Below are 17,147 nucleotides of genomic sequence, written 5' to 3' on the forward strand. Positions count from 1 at the left end.
TGACACTTACTCTGCCGACATTATTGAAACAGTAAGAGACCATGACAGGAGCAGTGACACAGAAGTTCATCTCCTCCTCTGCCTCAGGAGACCGCCCTTGTGCTGCAGCATCACCGACTCTTACCATGATGAGCGCTTACCTCCCTTAAATGTTTCCTGGAAGAAACAATAAAATGTAACTTCATTTTTTCCTAAAATTAATATGCTAGTGAGATCTATAATAATATGTTGTCAAGAGAGCCTTGTTGGTAGATCCAGTTTCATTTTATCTTATTTTTGTAAGAAAGCACATTTCATTGAAGGTAATGGTAACTTTCCAGGTTGCTGTTTCTTTTTCCTTTTGTAAATAAAATGAGCAGATTGACACTTTAGTCTCATTCGAAAACTTTCTAGTTTTCATTTATAGATGGCATTTTATTTGTTTTAACTACTTATGGAATAAATCATCAGTTGATTTTTTTTGTTTGTTTTATGATTGCCTAAACTTAAACATGAGTTTATTTTATTATTTTTATTTTTCAGAATATTTTTCTCAGCATTTGGGCGAGTATGAGAATGTCCTAGCCGCACTTGAAGACCTAAATCTTTCCATCCTGAAGGCAATGAGCAAAACAAAGAAAGTAAGAAAATGTCAATGTTTATTTTCTATAAGAATCTCTTCCTTGAAAAATATTTTTCTTGAGACTTATAGTTACTTCCTCATGTATTATAAAAATATAGATTCCTTTTTTATCGTTGGTAATTTACTTGTCTTCAATTATTTTTATTTCCAATTAATATGAGGATACATATAACTAGGCTATATTCTTGCATTTGGAAGGCAAAGTCTAAGCTGCAGCTTATGCCCCTCAGACAGAAAATGTGCCATATACCCACACATCGTTCCCACTGAGAAGGAACCCACCGACCCTGCTCCTAGGATTCTGTTGAGTTTTTCTCTCCTGTGAGCACATTGTTGTTAATCTACAAGTTTCAGATTAGTATTGAGTACATGTGATGCCTGTCCTTCCATTCTTGTGATACTTTACTCAGGAGGGTGTTCTCCAAATCCATCCAAGTTGTAACAAAGAATACAAAGTTTCCATTTTTTATGGCTGAATGGTATTAACACATATTCACCCATTCACGTGACAAAAGGCATTTGGGTTGTTTCCATATCTTTGCAATTGTAAATGGGGCTGCTGTGAACATTCAAGTGTGTATATCCTATGATAAAATGATTTTTTTTCTTTTGGGTAGGTACCTGGTAATGAGATTGCAAGATCAAACAGAAAGTTCACTTTTAGGTCTTTGAAGACGCTCTATACTTCTTTCCATAAAATCTGTACTAGTTTGCAGTCTCACCAACAGTGATGGGGTATTCTCTTCTCTCTGAACCCACACCAGCATCTGTTATTTTGGGACCTCATGCTGTGGGCCATTCTCACTGGGGTTAGGTGATATCTCAAAATGGTTTTGATTTGCATTTCTCTAATAATTAGAGACAATGGGCATTTATTTTTATAAGTCTATTGGTTAGTTGTCCTTATGAGAAAAGATTCTATTAAGGTCTCTTGCCTACATTTTAATAGGGTTGTTTGCTCTTTTCTTGTTGATTTTACTGAACCCTTTGTAGATTCCAATTATTAGCTCTTAGTTAAATTCATAGCATGCACATGTTATCTCCCATTCTGAAGGTTGTCTATTTGCTTTGTTGATTGAGTCCTTTGCTGAGCAGACACTTTTTAAATTGATTGGGTTCTAAATATTTATTTTTGTTGTTGTAATTGCCTTTTGGGGTCTTCTTCATACACTCTTACCTAAGAGTGATGTCTCTAAAAGTCCTTCCCTCACTTTCTTCCAGATGTTTTATAGTTTTGTGGACCTGCACCTCTTGCCACTTATGAAAATTAACTCATAATGGAGAAAAGATTTAAGCCTAAGATACTTTTATTTATATTAAGTGAGCCATTTTGTTCATTTAGAATATAATTACAAATACTATGTGCCAGAGTGTGCTTGTGCTGAGGACACAAAGATACAAAGGGCTACTCAAATAGCTCTTCATCTGGTGGGGATACAAGTGCGTAACCACAGCATAATAGAGAGAAGCACAAAATGAGACACCTTGTTCATGCTGGAGAAGGTGACACTTGAGCACTTAGACATAAACAAGTCTGAATAGCTAGACAAAGGAGAACAAAATGCAGGGAACAGCATTTGCAACATCTCTGTGCCAGGAGGCCAGGGACACTCTGGAAATGAAGGTGGAAAATAATAAGGCACAGAAACCAACGAGGGGCATGATGTAAGATGAAACAGGAGTGGTAGAGAGAAGCTACACCTTTCACTACACTGTCAGCAAAGCTAAGGGTTTGGACCTGTATCTTAAATGCAAATAAATCAGCAAATATTTTAGGCAGAGATATGAAAACTCATGTAGTCTTTCAGAGGAACCATTTAAGAATTAGCTAGGGACTGGGGTGAAGAATACAGGGGGATGAGTGAGGAGATAAGTTCACTTGCCTAGGTAAGCGATGTTGGTAGTGGAGATTTTGGCAGAAGATACGGAGAAAAGCAAATGAACGGTATATACATTCAAAATTATGTGAATGGAACTTGAAGAAGGATTGACTATAGAAGATGAGAGAAGAAAGTATCCAGGATGAATTGGGTTTTAGCTTATGTACGTGGGTAGTGACACTCACTTCCTAGACAGCAGATGCTAAAGAAGGACAGGGTTTGAGGAGGTAAGATCCTAAGTTCTCATTTTAGGCGTATTGAATCTTATCTGCCTTTGCAATGTCAAAGGAACGTCAAGTAAACCATCAGATCCAGCAATCTAGATCTTAGAGATGAGGTCTAGACTGGAATATGAATTTATCAATTACAACACTTAAGCAAAGAGCTTGACTGGCATCATCTAGAGAGAGAATAAAAAAGTAAAAAGAGGAAAGGACTTTACACTGTGCCATAATAAGCTTCTACTGTTGATGGTGGGTAGAGGAGAAAGAGCCAGCCAGTGAGTCTGAAAAGTAGTGGGCAGGAAGATAGGAGGGATGCTGAGGGAGTGTGGTGTCTAAGTTGAAGAGAGATGGGGTGAGGTCAATAGTGTTGGTTGCTATGTAGAGAACAAGAGAGATGAATGTTAAATTTTCCATTTTCAGGCAAGAGGATTGCTCGAGCCCAAGAGTTTGAGGTTGCTATGAGCTATGAAGCCATGGCACTCCACCAGGGCCAAGAAAGTGGGACTCTGTAACAAAAAAAAAAAAAAAAAAAAAACAGTGAAAGAAAGAAAAGAAAAAATTTCCTGGGCGGTGCCTGTGGTTCAAGGAGTAGGGCGCCGGTCCCATATGCCAGAGGTGGTGGGTTCAAACCCAGCCCCGGCCAAAAAAAAAAAAAGAAAAGAAAAAATTTCCATTGTCAATGAATCAAAACAGTCATTTCAGTGTATAAGATATATGACAAGAAATAAATTTTAAAGCCTGTATGGAATTTCTGGATAAAGACAACAGATTTTCTATATCCATTGAATTCTGCTTACTCCCAAAGCCTCAGAAAAGAGCTGAAATGAGATTTTTTAAATGGGGAAGGTTATAGCAATAAAATGGGTAAACTGAATAGCAGATGGCCAAGTGGCAGATGACAGAAAACTTAAGACATTTAGCTATTTGACATACAGTGTGAAAAGCAGAAAGCTACATAGAAGCAAAGGCTCAAGAAAAGTGGCACCAGTTGCCCTGGGAAGAGGAGGGGAATGCCTGATGTCCTATTGGAAATCCATGTCTGAAGCAGTTAGATTCCCAGATTCCCCGTTCTGCTCTGCCCAGGTGAACAACTACCTCTTTGACAACCCAAGTAAAAAACATAGATTTGTTTCTAAAAGGGTAAAAGAGAAGTTCTGCACCCTGGAAATATTTCAGCCACTGTTAAGGGATTAAATAAAAGTTCACATAGTAAATGAAAAGACCTGCATCTTTCTTCCTTTATTTAACTCACAGAGCTTTGGCAAGGAGGCTTATGTCCTCCAGGCACACAGACAGAGGGGTATGTGAGAAATTTAAACAATACCAGAAAGAAAAAGACAAAAATATTCTCTGATGTTAGAGCCCAACCAGACTTCTCCCCTCTCTGAGACTACTAATCAGCTTGTTCCTAGCCCAGCCACCGGTAAGTATGCACTGTCAGCTACTAAGCATCAGCAAACTTCTTACGGAAAAGCAGAGACAAAAACAAGGAGGAAGGAAAGAAAACTTAAAGGGAGCAGGTGAAGGAAAGAGTTAACAAAAGGGATTTATGCAGGAAGATGAAAACTTCAAAAATATTCTTAACTTCCTTGGAGAGATAAGAGAAGATATTGCATCATGAAGCCAGAATAGGATGACAAACAGTGGACAACCAGAGAACAAGAAAGAGCTCTTGGAAACCAAAACAAGAGAACAGAAATAAAAACGCAACAGAATTTTTAAAAATAAAGTTTAGAAAGTCTCCCAAAAAGTAAAGCAACACAGAAAATAAAAGAAAATTGGAGCATTGCCTAGGATGTCCTATATCCAAATGATGAATTCCAGAAAGAGATAACAGAAGAAAGAGGGATCCAATTACATTTTCTCTTGACCTCTTCAAGAATATTTGGAAACTGCATAAAATCTTCACTTCTTAGTAACTTTTCTCTAGAAATGTTCATTTTTTAAAATCTCTGCTTATTGTGGCTGGATTCTTCTCCTTGTTCTGTAAGTCTCATCTTAAACACTTTGGCCTCAGAAAGGTCTTCTCTGACCACCTATTAAAAAAAACATCTCCCCAGCCCGGTGGCTCATGCCTATAATCCGAGCACTCTGAGAGGCTGAGGTGGGTGGATTGCCTGAGCTCAGCAGTTCAAGACCAGCCTGAGCCAGAGTGAGACCTCATCTCTAAAAAAATTACCAGGTGTTGTGGCAGGCATCTATGGTCAGTCCCAGGGAGGCTGAGGCAACCACTTACGCTCAAGAGTTTGAGGTTGCTGTGAGCTGTGACACTACAGCACTCTACTGAGGGCAACAGAGTGAGAATCTGTCTCAAAAAAAAAGAAGTCTAAAGATAGTTCTTCTCTGTTAAAGCATCTTGTTTGTTCCTTGCGGGCAATTATCAGAATGAGTAACTATATAAATCTCTTTTCTCACCATATATACACGAACCTAGCACAGGACCTAAAAGTTAAAATGTACTAAAGCGAGACCTCGTCTTTACTAAAAATAGAAAAAGTAGCTGGGCATTGTGGTGGGCGCCTATAGTTCTAGCTACTCAGGATGCTGAGGGAAGAGGATTATTCAAATCTAGGAGTTTGAGGTTGCTGTGAGCTATGATGAGACAGCACTCTACCCAGGGTAACAGAGTGAGACTCTGTCTTAAAAAAAAAAGGTGCTAAAAAAATTATTGATGGAGAAATAATTTAATTGATTAAATGAGCATTTATACAGATCCAAAATCTAAATACTTTTGCTCCTAAAAGAAAAAAGAAATGCTCCAAAGTTCATTTAAGAAGGTTTCAGTTTTCCTCGGATAGGAAGAAAAAGAAAACATACAGTTTCTTTATTTTCAAACAACTATGCACTAAAATCATGTCCTTTCCCCTATATTAATATAATGAGGCTTTGTAGGATTGAAATTGAGGTCAACCTCTTATTTTGGTTTCTTAAATTACAAAATCTTTTTCTTGGCACTGACCCTTCAAAATGCATTTGATTTATATTATACTACTTAATTTAAAAAATCTCAGATTTAAAATAAAAAAGGGGCAAGAAGAGAAGAAAAAAATGGTCAAAACTAAAATTAGAAAAGGTCCCTTTGTATGACAGCTCAAAGATGAGTGAAATGCGGGTGTTCTGACATTTCTCAAACCACCACTGAACTGACATCTTCTCCCTACTAACACAAGGAACACTTCTGAATAAGAAATCCAGTATTTTTTCATGTGTGTGTGAATCTCTCTATATTTTTACCCAGATGAAAAGTCCTGTCTCAGTAGGGAGAGCTGATTGTTCCAGGCTTTTATGAAAAATGAAACCCAAGCCATTCGTGATATGTCTTTCCTGGCAGCGCCCTCTGTTTGCTGTGTCAGAGAATGGATCAAATGGGCTTTAGCTTCTTCCCTTAAACTCTAGGAGGTGACTAGGGACAGATACAGTCTGTCATTATTTTCCTTTCCTCCTCTTTCTCCCTTTCCCCCAGCTTTTTGACAGATCTTTAAGAGTCATATGGATTACTTTGCTTGTTTTTTCTGGAGCAAGACATCACAGGTAGAATTCCAAATGGCCATTTGAAAGTCTCAAAAGTAGCTCTGCCCAGAACCCTTAGTCTGACTTTGAATTTTACACATACACAAAAATTAGGCTTGTCAGTTTGTTTTTCTTCTTTCTACAGGTATAAGCTAACTCCATCATCAGTATGTGAAGTGCTTATAATATCAAACCAAGTGTAGAATTCTGATGTTGCAGCTAAAATTTGTCATGTACTATGAATGGGAGTCTTTTTTTTACTGGTAAATCTTAAAAGGAGATAGATTATCATAGCTAAAGTGAAGAATGATGTTCTTAAAACATTTAGGGTTTGATAACTACCTTACTGAGTACACTGCTAAAATTTTCAAATTCAAAATGAACATATGTGTTATGTATGTCTTTTTCTTCTAAAAGTTATTTGTCTAATGAAGACATCCTATAGTATATTTTCAAGAACTTTAAGAAAAAAATAGACATGGTTCCTAGCACTGCTGGGCCTCCATCTCTCCCTTACCTGTTCCATCTGTATTTGGGGTCTGTGTTGTTTCTTTATCATCTCTCAATTCCTTCTCCTCAACATTTCATCTTTCCTTGATCTCTAGTTCCTAATATTTGGCTTCTAGGCCTCCCAGAGCTCTGTTTTCCTTTCACTAGTTAACGATCACAATTTTCTCATTTATAAGTCTTACTATAAAAAAAGAAAATGAAAAACAATAGCTCATAGAATTTCTATTTGGGGAAAATAGAATTAATTACTATATATTTTATGTAGAATTTATTATTAAAATCTTCCCCTATTTCAGGCAAAATATCAGAGCTGCAATGATCCTCTGCAAAAGCTCTTAGCCTTGTAACAGGTGAACATTTTCATCCTTCACTGTAGTTTCACTATAATTCTTTAAATATTGATTAAAAATAAAATGACAAAATTATTCTTGGACTTCAGAGTAACCATAGAAAACATTCACCAACAGCTCATTTGACATCTCATTTTTTTTTTTTCTTGAAATGATTTGTCTATATGAATGCACATGGGGAAGGGGAGGTAGACACTGGGAGCTTGGAAAATGAGACCAAGTAGCTTGAGGGTACAAGCTGGGTGTGATGGAAGAGAAGCCCTAAGTGAAGTCGAAGCCTTAGACGACTCCTTGCAATCTTGGTCAGACTTCGGCCCACGGCCTGGCAAAAGGGAACTGCCAGACCCCTAGAAAGGTTGCTTGATGAAGTCATCAGGGTCCTCTCATAAAAGATCCAAATTCTGCTGAAGGACTCTGTGGTACCTGCTGACTCTGAGAGGAAGGAATCCTGGACAGAGAACCCATCACCTCTGACTGGGGAAGGTAGGAGCAGACCCTAGCTGAGATAGCTACCTCTTCTAATTCACATGCATGTGACTTTGGGGATAATTTAAAGGTGAGAAGAGGCCACTTTGAGGTTACTAAGAGGATCCCACAGAGGGTATGGGTAATCAGTTGAGGCAAAGATAATCAAGGTGGTGGCCAAGATGGTTATCCCTGGAGGATAGAAGACAGAACTCATAGTGAATTACAACGGGCTCAGCACTTGGGTTGGCACCTACCTGGCAACCATGCCACTGATTCTTTTTGCCATTGCTACAGCTCTGCCAGACTCCCAGGGGCTGACCTGAACTCCCTAAACTGAGCTGCCAGACAAAGCCTAATGAGTCTTCTGCCAGGCTTCAGAGTGGCTACATCCAAAAAGAAGATGTGGAATAATAGTAAATGCCAACTAGCATTTATATAGTGTCTTGCAGTTTCCAGTGTGCTTTAATATACATTATTCCATTTCCTCTTCTTACCATCCTAAGGAGGAATGTTAGCAAATGGTAATACACCCATTTCAAAAATGAGGAAGCTGAGTCACAAAGTGTTTAGTTGATTTATAGATATCATAAAGATAATGAGATTTAAACCAAATGAGTCTCATTCCCGTATTTTTTATTTGAGGTTTGTGTGGTTTCATATTGAACATGTGATTAATATGAAATTCTAACTTGCATCATGACATAAAAAATTTCTTGTGTTAAGTAGTCTTTGAAATAATTGAAACCTTCATATTTTGGCTGTGGATCAGTAAAGGCACAGGGATTTTCAGTTTCTTCTTTAGAATTATTTTCAGTTTTGCTTTAAACAAATGAACAAGCAGGTGTCTGGAGCTCAGTGCAATATGTGAAGAACATATGAAAGACATTATAGACAGAAGAATGGTAATTAAATGCTAAAATAATAATTAAATGCTGAAATCAAAAGAAGGAGGTTAATAAGCAAAGTTCTAGGAAAGGAAATTCATACATTTTTTAATACAGTTAATTCTCATCAGAGAAATAGATAAAACTTTAATTAGAAAACAAGGGAAGTTAAATGCCATGTCAAACAAGGCATATTAGCTTTTTACCTAGTCAAAGAGTGAAATATATCCAAAAGGGAAGCTACTGTACTCAAGAGCAGTAAATAAAAATATTGGCCTTCTGAGCTCTGAGTGTATAAAGACCCAAAGCATCCCAAGAGGAGCTGACTTTTTCTTTTCCAAATAGCTAACTAATTATTCCACTACTATTTCTTGAACAATCCATTCTTTATTCACTCACTTAAAATGCCATGTTGGGTATTTGCTAAATACTTATGACATCCTTATGTTTGTGTCAGCGCTCTCAGTCTTTTTCCCATGTTAAATCCTTTCCAATATCATTAATAATCTTAATTCTTGAGGGCATAGGTATATTTGAAAATGTAAAAGTGTAAGTATTCTGTACTAAAGATTTTTCTCCGTTTGCCAAGTTCACATGTTACAATTGCTTTGGTTTTTAAACTTAAGGAAAAATTTTTTTGGAATTTTTACTGGATTTTCATTAAATGTATAAAATAATTTTGAGAGAATTGTCATCTTGGTAATCTTAACACTTTCCTTGCAGATGCATATACATTTCTCCATTTATTTAAGCTGCTTTTTATGTCTCATAAAATTTTTCTTATAATATGTTACATGGATGCATGTTAAGTCAATTCATACATAATTTATATTTTTGTTGCTTTTATAAATGTCCTCCTGCTCCATATCCCTAGCTTTTATATTGGTGGTATATGGGGAAATGATTGATTTGTGTGCACACATTTGGTAACTGGATTAGCTTCCATCTTGAGTAGCTGCTCTGTGATGAGCCATTTATCTTCCTTTGCTGATATTACAACTGGGACCCACTGCCACTGTGAGATCCAACCCACCTATCTGTCTTCCAGAGAAATTGCCCAACCTGTGCATAATCTTTAACTTACTGGCTCATCCCCTCCCATTTTTCTGGTTTGAACTTGGAAGTTATACTTTGTTGTTCCCCTTCTACTTAAGTGTCACAAGGCAAAAATAAATTAATACTAAATAGTGATATACAATTTTTTTTTTTTTTGAGACAGAATCTCACTCTGTCACACTTGGTAGAGTGCCGTGGGGTCACAGCTCACAGCAACCTCAAACTCCTGGGCTTACACTTAAGCCTCAGGCAAGCCTTCTCTAGAGTCTATTTTGACTCTACCTTTTAGAATCTTATATCTTAGAAGGAGCATGATCATTTTCATGATACTAAATATAGGTTTAAAAAGGTTGTCACAAAATTCTGCAAATAAAAACATGTAGAAAATTAGCATATTTTTAATATATTTTTATCAGAAGAAAAAAGACACAGAAAAAATAAAAGACACTGAACAAATAAGGTATTTAACTAATTGCCAATACACTTGATAGAGACTAGAAATAATCTGCAGAAAAGAGAGAGGCCAGTGCTCATTGAGTAGTTAGAAAAGACTTCAGGGAGGAGGCGAGACTTTAGCAACCCTCAAAGAATGGGCAAACTTTTAAGAAAGAAAGAACAGGATTGGAAAAGCCAACAGATAAGAACCCTTCTTTCAACCTTTAAGGAAACGGTTTTGCCCTCCTCTTTCCTGTCCAGAAGAGGATATGGGTTATGGGTAGAAGGGGTCGGGGAATGCTGACTGCAGTTTGCAACATTTCACCTTGTTTACTGTTGCTTGAATGAGTGTGTAACTATCAAACAGTGATCTTGAAAATAATCTTGAGTCAAGAGAATTTTTAAAAATCAACAAATTGTTAAAGCTGTGACAGAAGCCATAGGTGAAGCTCTGGTGGGTCTCCAAACCACAGGAGTCCCTGATTAATTCATAATCACCTTGTATTGTGATCGTTTGTATTTTTAGACAGTTCTACCAATCTTCCCATCCCAATCAGAAATAATAAGAAATTATTTTTGTTTTGTATAATGTACCTATAATTTTGAATAGCTATTTATTTCTTTGGTGGGGATTTTAAAAAATTATGTTTCTTAAATTGTTAGCTGGGTTTATGTTTCTATGTTCTTATATTTCTATTGGAAACTAGGATTTAATTTTCTGCCTGAAGTGAAATGTACAAAGTACACTATTTTACTTAAACAGAAAACTAGTTTGTTTTGCCTGTAGTGCTGAAGTACAGTTGCCTGAGCGAATCTACAGCCCTATTACTGAAGAACTTATCTTTGAAATGCTAAAAGCTAGGTAAGAGAGAGAGAAGTTAATGGAAATGTTCATGGGAATGCACACAGGGCAGCGTGTGATTCCTTCTGTCATGAGAATCTTGGGCAATTGCTCGAGGGGTGTAGACAGTGCTGGGCTGCAGCCAGTCGATGCAGACTCTGGGGTACAGGAGCGGAGAGAGGACGATTGGCCGGAAGGGAGCTACACCGGAACAGCGGTTGCCTGAGCCATAAAACAGCAGCCCTCTTTTGCTAGCAATAGGGCTCACTACTGAATATTCTGAAGCCACACCCCCTGTCTCCCTGGGAAACCAGAGACTCTGAGTTTGCCTGAGGCAACTCCAATTTGTAAACCAGGGAAACTCCCAGGGCGGGGCTGACAGAGGTCTGCTTTACTAAACCTAAGACGCACCTGGCCCTAGGGGATTCTCAGCCTATAGACAATACAAGAGCAAAGACAGGCTGATTTGGAACTCAATTCAGCTTCTCTTCTGCAGGGGAACCGTAGACTTGTTCTGTTCTGTTCTGTCAGTAACATTAATCAGGGGCAAGACTGGACCTGAGTGAAAACCCCTCAACCTTCATCAAGTGCCCGAGGTTGTCAGGCCTCACCTCCTCCTGCTGGAGAGAGGCAGAGCACAGTGGCCTGGCAGACTTCCTTGTGATTCAGGCAGGTGCAAACTCCTGGAGTACCGATTCACTACAGGCAACTGGGTCAGCCAACTGCAGGGCTATCAGTGACTGGGTGTGACAGTGGTGCAAGGTGGGGAAGGAGGCAGCAACCTTCCCAGACTGATCTATTGGCTGGGTGGCTCCTCCTGACTCCACGCAGCACTGGAGCAAGCCACACCAGAGTAGTCACCAGACCCCTGTGATCCAGTTCCCAGAGACCTCTTAAACTCTCTCACCCGAGACAGGTGCAGATTGAGATAATTGATTTGGACTTTTTGAACTGAACCAATCACCTGAGGATAAATCAGGTGGTAGGAAGGTTTGATTTTTCTTTTCCAATTGTTTGCCGGTGGGGGGCGGGGTGACTTAATTGCTGATATTTCTCCACAGCTGAGACTTCAATCCAGAGTATCTGTTTCACTAGGGTGGAACAGAAACCAGCTGAAAACAAGACAGAAACACTTAGCCCCACCACTACCCAGACAGGGCCCCAGTTTCTCAGGCCACAACACTGTACAGGCCCTCGACAAAGCCCCAGGGGAAAAAAATCAAAGGCAGTAAAACAACCAGGGGGCGGAATCAGCGGAAAAACTCTGGTAACATGAATAACCAGAATAGATCAACCCCCCCAAGGAAAGATATGGCAGATGCAATTGAAGATCTCATTCATAAACAACTGGCTGAGATGTCAGAAATCGAATTCAGAATTTGGATTTCAGACTCGATTAACAAAGTGGAGTTAGGAATTCGAGGAGAAATTCAAAAGTTGTCTCAAGAATTTAACGAATTTAAAGACAAAACCACCAAAGACTTAGACACATTGAAGCAAGAATTTGCAGCCCTCAAAGATATGAAAAATACAGTAGAGTCCCTCAGCAACAGAATGGAGCAAGCAGAAGAAAGGATTTCTGACATCGAAGATAAAGCCTTTGAACGCTCCCAAACTCTCAAAGAGGAAGAGAAATGGAGAGAAAAAACAGATCATTCTCTCAGAGAGCTCTGGGATAATTTGAAGAAGGCAAATATCCGAATCATTGGAGTTCCAGAAACAGATGAAGTGGCCTCGCTGGGCACAGAGGCCCTTCTGCATGAAATTATGAAAGAGAATTTTCCAGACATGCCGAGAGATTCTGAAATTCAGATAGTGGACAGCTTCAGAACCCCAGCACGACTCAACCCCAATAAGACATCCCCCAGGCATATCATAGTTAACTTCACTAAAGTTAATATGAAGGAGAAAATCCTCAAAGCTGCCAGGAGAAAGAAAACCATTACCTTCAAAGGGAAGAATATTAGAATGACTGCAGATCTCTGTGCTGAAACTTTTCAAGCCAGAAGAGGGTGGTCACCAACTTTTAATATCCTAAAGCAAAATAACTTTCAACCCTGGATCTTGTATCCAGCTAAACTGAGTTTCGTTTATGATGGAGAAATTAAATACCTTAATGACATTCATATGTTGAAGAAATTTGCCATAACCAAACTGGCTCTTCAGGATATTCTCAGACCTATCCTCCATAATGACCAACCCAATCCTATACCACAAAAGTAAACTCACTCAGAAACCTCGGATCAAACTCCAATTTCCACACTGGCAAAAGGATTAAAAATGCCCACTGGACTTTTGAAAAACTCGATACCCAAAACTTCACCAGACTTATCAATATTCTCCATTAATGTGAACGGCTTAAACTGTCCTCTAAAGAGGCATAGGTTAGCTGACTAAATACAAAAACTCAGGCCAGATATTTGTTGCATACAAGAGTCACATCTTAACTTAAAAGACAAATACAGACTCAGGGTGAAAGGATGGTCGTCCATATTTCAGGCAAATGGTAATCAGAAAAAAGCAGGTGTTGCAATTTTATTTGCAGATACAATAGGCTTTAAACCAACAAAAGTAAGGAAGGACAAGAATGGTCACTTCATATTTGTTAAGAGTAGTACTCAATATGATGAGATCTCAATTATTAATATCTATGCATCCAACCAGAATGCACCTCAATTTATAAGAGAAACTCTAACAGACATGAGCAACTTGATTTCCTCCAGCTCCATAATAGTCAGAGATTTCAACACTCCTTTGGCAGTGTTGGATCGATCCTCCAACAAGAAGCTGAGCAAAGAAATCTTAGATTTAAACCTAACCATCCAACATTTGGATTTAGCGACATCTACAAAACATTTGATCCCAACAAAACTGAATACACATACTACTCATCAGCCCATGGAACTTACTCCAGAATCGATCACATCTTAGGTCACAAGTCTAACCTCAGTGTTTAAAGCACTAGAAATTATTCCATGCATCTTCTCAGACCACCATGGAATAAAACTTGAGCTGAGTAACAACAGGAATCTGCATACTCATACAAAAACATAGAAGTTAAATAACCTTATGCTGAACGATAGCTGGGTCAGAGATGAGATTAAGAAAGAAATTGCCAATTTTTTGGAATAAAACGACAATGAAGACACAAACTATCAGAACCTCTGGGACACTGCAAAGGCAGTTCTAAGAGGGAAATTTATAGCACTGCAAGCCTTCCTCAAGAGAACGGAAAGAGAGGAAGTTACAACTTAATGGGACATCTCAAGCAACTGGAAAAGGAAGAATGTTCCAACCCCAAACCCAGTAGAAGAAAAGAAATAACCAAAATTAGAGCAGAATTAAATGAAACTGAAAACAAAAGAATAATACAACAGATCAATAAATCAAAAAGCTGGTTTTTTGAAAAGGTCAACAAAATAGATAAACCTTTGGCCAACCTAATCAGGAAAAAAAGAGTAAAATCTCTAATCTCATCAATCAGAAACAACAAAGACGAAATAACAACAGACTCCTCAGAAATCCAAAAAATCCTTAATGAATATTACAAGAAACTTTATTCTCAGAAATATGAAAATGTGAAGGAAATTGACCGATACTTGGAAGCACATCACTTCCAAGACTTAGCCAGAATCAAGTGGAAATGTTGAACAGGCCCATATAAGTTCGGAAATAGCATCAACCATACAAAACCTCCCTAAAAAGAAAAGCCCGGGACCAGATGGTTTCACGTCAGAATTCTACCAAACCTTTAAAGAGGAATTAGTACCTATATTACTCAACCTGTTCCAAAATGTAGAAAAAGAAGGAAGACTACCCAACACATTCTATGAAGCAAACATCACCCTGATCCCCAAACCAGGAAAAGTCCCAACAAGAAAAGAAAATTATAGACCAATATCACTAATGAATATAGATGCAAAATATTCAACAAGATCCTAACAAACAGAATCCAGCAACACATCAAACAAATTATACATCATGACCAAGTCGGTTTTATCCCAAGGTCTCAAGGCTGGTTCAATATACGTAAATCTGTAAATGTAATTCAGCACTTAAACAAATTAAAAAACAAAGACCGTATGATTCTCTCAATCAATGCAGAAAACGCTTTTGACAATATCCAGCATCCTTCATGATCAGAACACTTACAATCAGTATAGAAGGGACATTTCTTAAACTGATAGAGACCATCTACAGCAACCCCACAGCCAATATCATATTGAATGGAGTTAAATTGGAATCATTTCCACTCAGATCAGGAACCAGACAAGGCGGCCCATTGTCTCCATTGCTTTTTAACATTGTAATGGAAGTTTTAGCCACTGCAATTAAGGAAGAAAAGGTGATCAAGCATATCCATATAGGGTCAGAAAAGATCAAACTTTCGCTCTTCTTGGATGATATGATAGTATATCTGGAAATCACTAGGGACTCTACTACAAAACTCTTAGAAGTGATCAAGGAATACAGCAGCGTCTCAGGTTACAAAATCAACATTCATAAATTGGTAGCCTTTATATATGCCAACAACAGTCAAGTTGAAAAAACAGTGAAGGACTCTATCCCATTCACAGTAGTACCAAAGAAGATGAAATATTTGGGAATTTATCTAACAAAGGATGTGAAAGATCTCTACAAAGAGAACTATGAAACTCTAAGAAAAGAAATAGCTGAAAATATTAACAAATGGAAAAACATACCATGCTCATGGCTGGGAAGAATCAACATTGTTAAAATGTCCATACTACCAAAAGCAATATATAATTTCAATGCAATCCCTATTAAAGCTCCACTGTCATACTTTAAAGATCTTGAAAAAACAATACTTCATTTTATATGGAAATAGAAAAAACCTCGAATAGCCAAGACATTACTCAGAAATAAAAACAAAGCAGGAGGAATTACGCTACCAGACCTCAGAGTATACTACAAATCGATAGTGATCAAAATGGTATGGTATTGGCACATAAACAGAGAAGTAGATGTCTGGAACAGAATAGAGAACCAAGAGATGAATCCAGCTACTTACCATTATTTAATCTTTGACAAGCCAATTAAAAACAATCAGTGGGGAAAAGATTCCCTATTGAACAAATGGTGCTGGGTGAACTGGCTGGCAACCTGTAGAAGACTGAAAGTGGACCCACACCTTTCACCATTAACTAAGATAGACTCACTGGATCAAAGATTTAAACTTAAGACATGAAACTATAAAAATACTAGAGGAGAGTGTAGGGAAAACCTTTGAAGATATTTGTCTGGGCGAGTATTTTGAAGCAGCTTCAAAAATATACTACTGGGACTTGATCAAACTAAAAAGCTTCTGTACAGCCAAGAACACAGTAAGTAAAGCAAGAAAACAGCCCTCAGAATGGGAGAAGATATTTGCAGGTTATGTCTCTGACAAACGTATAATAACCAGAATCCACAGAGAACTCAAACGCATTAGCAAGAATAAAACAAGGGATCCCATCGCAGGCTGGGTAAGGGATTTGAAGAGAAACTTCTCTGAAGAAGACAGGCGCACGGCCTTCAGACATATGAAAAAATGCTCATCATCTTTAATCATCAGAGAAATGAAAATCAAAACTACTTTGAGATACCATCTAACTCCAGTGAGACTAGCCTATATCACAAAATCCCAAGATCAGAGATGTCGGCGCGGATGTGGAGAAAAGGGAACACTTTTGCACTGCTGGTGGGAATGCAAATTAATACATTCCTTTTGGAAAGAAATATGGAGAGCACTTAGAGATCTAAAAATAGATCTGCCATTCAATCCTGTAATCCCTCTACTGGGCATATACCCAGAAGACCAAAAAGCACATCATAACAAAGATATTTGTACCAGAATGTTTATTGCAGCTCAATTCATAATTGCTAAGTCATGGAAGACGCTCAAGTGCCCATCGATCCAGGAATGGATTAATAAATTGTGGTATATGTACACCATGGAATATTATGCAGCCTTAAAGAAAGATGGAGACTTTACCTCTTTCATGTTTACATGGATGGAGCTGGAACATATTCTTCTTAGTAAAGTATCTCAAGAATGGAAGAAAAAGTACCCAATGTAGTCAGCCCTACTATGAAACTAATTTAGGGTTTTCACATGAAAGCTATAACCCAGTTACAACCTAAGAATAGGGGGAAGGGGGAAAGGGAGGTGAGGGAGGGGGAAGGTGGGTAGAGGGAAGGGGATTAGTGGGATTACACCAGCGGTGCATCTTACAAGGGTATATGTGAAACTTGGTAAACAGTCTGTGAAGCTAATGAATGATGCCCCATGATTATATCAATGTACACAGCTATGATTAAATAAAAAAAAAGAAAGATTCTTAATCTAAAAGAAATGCCCCCTATG

At 38.1% G+C, this 17,147-nt stretch overlaps 1 protein-coding gene across 1 annotated transcript in view; it reads left to right on the forward strand.

Annotated features, from left to right (window-relative positions):
- Positions 1-17,147, forward strand: part of NECAB1 (N-terminal EF-hand calcium binding protein 1) — a 158,196-nt gene that overhangs the window by 77,985 nt on the left and 63,064 nt on the right. Inside the window, exon 5 of the mRNA XM_053558881.1 lies at positions 523-620. Within this exon, the coding sequence (XP_053414856.1) occupies positions 523-620 (98 nt within the window). The remainder of the gene's footprint in view (positions 1-522; positions 621-17,147) is intronic.

This window comes from Nycticebus coucang, chromosome 13, assembly GCF_027406575.1.
Source record: "Nycticebus coucang isolate mNycCou1 chromosome 13, mNycCou1.pri, whole genome shotgun sequence".
Lineage (NCBI taxonomy): Eukaryota > Metazoa > Chordata > Mammalia > Primates > Lorisidae > Nycticebus > Nycticebus coucang.